The 2,473-nt window shown below is 37.2% G+C and overlaps 1 protein-coding gene across 1 annotated transcript; it reads left to right on the forward strand.

The window, feature by feature from the left end:
• Window positions 1-325: 325 nt before the first annotated feature.
• On the forward strand, window positions 326-2,473 carry LOC143471288 (uncharacterized). Its single transcript, XM_076969724.1, has 5 exons — window positions 326-1,043; window positions 1,279-1,392; window positions 1,477-1,574; window positions 1,835-1,972; window positions 2,039-2,473. Exons 1-5 carry the CDS (start codon window positions 891-893, stop codon window positions 2,103-2,105), a joined length of 570 nt encoding a protein of 189 aa, XP_076825839.1. The 5' UTR covers window positions 326-890; the 3' UTR covers window positions 2,106-2,473.

The following is a 2,473-nucleotide window of genomic DNA, read 5'->3' on the forward strand; positions in this document are numbered from 1 at the left end:
TGATGTGGTTGGCATGATGGGGTTCTGGGTGCGTCCGCAAAGTTGAAATATTTCTTTAACCCAATTTTCATTTTTAGACCTCCGTCGACTCGCTTTTCTAGAAAACCGCCAATTAAGATTAACGGCACATAACCGAACAGCCTACTACAGCCAGTGTTGTTGGCGTAGTCTCCAGTATATGACGTATTATAGATTATATTGTTTTGATAATTCATTCGTAATATGTTTCTGGCTTATGAACCATCGCTAGTTTCCGTTTGTTTATAATTATTAGTGGTGACGTTATTGGTTAGGATATGTACACAAGACAGCGTTGCTATAGATAGACTGTGCAGAAAGGCAAGAGACTTGTTTATAATTTCCGATTAGCATACACGTAGCTCAATTCAATTTTACGCCTTTTGTATAGTGCAGTTCGTGGCTAAAAGGCAGGAAGTAAATATCTTTATTGTTAGAAGTTTGTTTATAGGCTTAAGTGCGTGTATCGCCTACGTTCAAATTAGCGCAAGCAGAAGTCTGACAACGATTCAAGGGTCTACGTCAGCAAAATGAACATGAGGGTATTCAATGTATAGGCTATCATATGTATAAGTACAAAGTGTATGTAAACCCATATAATTATACAGCCTGCATTCGAAATCTCTAGGCGTGCTTCTCATGGTGTCTTGAAAGTAGTATTTAAAACGCATACACGGGTGCAAACAATATTGACTTTTCGTTTAGTTGGTTCATGGTTCGGTTCAGATAATATTGTACAGTGAGCTCTACGCTTCTACGTGAGCCAAGGAAAAGTTTCTTTGTAGTGGTTCCGCCTGATAAATAATGCAGTAGTGTAAATAAAGCTATCCATTCAGGCATTAAAGTTTCAGACTAACATAGTTGAAAACATAATGAAGTTAGGGTACTTTGTACTGTTTTTTATTCTGTTCTCGGCCGTCTGTGGAGAAACTGCAAGTACCGAAGAGAAAATTAATGAAACGAAATGTTTGAGGTCAAACGAACATTCAACATGCTCTTGCCCTTTCCAAACGAAGCCATTGAATGTGAGTTCATTTGAAGTAATGTGTCAACTTGTCTAATGAAGTCGACCTATACTCTTAGTCTTAACTGTCATTCCATGTACAGTCAAACTTGTTTTGCACTGGAATCTTAAACAATTTTTTCTCATACATACGCACATGCGTTTTACATTTGTTTCAAAAAAGAATAACTAACAGACTTTTTTGCACAATATTCTTGAACTGTTGAAGACAAACATCGTAACGAATTACTACGTAGACTTTCAGTTTCTGGAATGCTGAAAAAGATATTCGTGAATTTGCACAAACCTGTGAACCGCTCAACCTTCCCTTCAACGAAAGTACTTGCAAAATTTACCCCATCAATGATGAAGTAAGTAGGCTACTAAAGCAACTTACTCTGTGAAATTTTTCTCATATCGAACAAATACTTAAGCGTGCTTGTTTCCGGTTGCAGGAGAAAACCGAGTATGAATACCTTTGTCCAAACAATGGGTTTTTGCAAACCTGGGGTGCTTTCGCTCCGCGAACTGGCAGTTACAGCATTCGGTTGTGGTGGGTGTTGTTTTCGGTCATTAGCCGTGCATAGGGGCTGTATGATGCATAACTAAGGGGTTGTGTTGTATTACATTTGTGTGTCTAAAACTTATCTATATTATCAGCAAGTAGCTATACGTAAATGTGTTGCAGATTACTTCAATAGATAACCTACATGGAATGTACCTATTAATTATTATCATATTTAATGAACATGCAAAATTGCTTTGAATAGCGACTAGAGTTAAACAATACGTTGATGCCCGTACTTCTTTCAGGTTTCGCTGCTGTGAAGTGGAGTGCCCGAAATGGAACTGCATGTGGTCGCCGTACACAGAGGCGGAAAAAGAATTTATCATTCCTCTAAAAGATGTCTTTGCGGGCGGCGCAAGGGGGCGCTACGTGCACGAAAACAAGTAAATTGTTGCTGTGGTGATAATCTCAATATTTTAGTTCTATTAATAACCATTTGTTTTTTTTAGGGATTCAGTCTGGTCTATAAAAGTATGTCAATGTGATTTGTCTTCCGACCCACATAGTGAGCTCTAGGCATATGATCTTTAAGGCATAGAAGACAACCTAATCTGTCAAGTATCTATAACGCTTTTGTGGTCATGTATTAGGAACACATTTGTCTTAAAATGTATTAGGCTCTTTTAAAACGTTACGTTAAAAGACATTTTCCGAAGCCTACACATTTGTTAACTTATTATGAAGCTACATAATAAATTTGCGTCGTTTGAAGTAGTTCAATGAGTTTTGTCCGTCTGCATGTGTAGATTTTTATTAATATGTTATTAACAGCATTGTCGATTTCCAGTTTTAGTTATACAGTTTATCTACTGTATCATGCCAATGATTGTATCGTTCATACAATGTTTTCACGGTGAAGTAAAACAATATCCTTGTATCGAAAA

The sequence above is a fragment of the Clavelina lepadiformis genome, chromosome 9 (genome assembly GCF_947623445.1).
Source record: "Clavelina lepadiformis chromosome 9, kaClaLepa1.1, whole genome shotgun sequence".
Lineage (NCBI taxonomy): Eukaryota > Metazoa > Chordata > Ascidiacea > Aplousobranchia > Clavelinidae > Clavelina > Clavelina lepadiformis.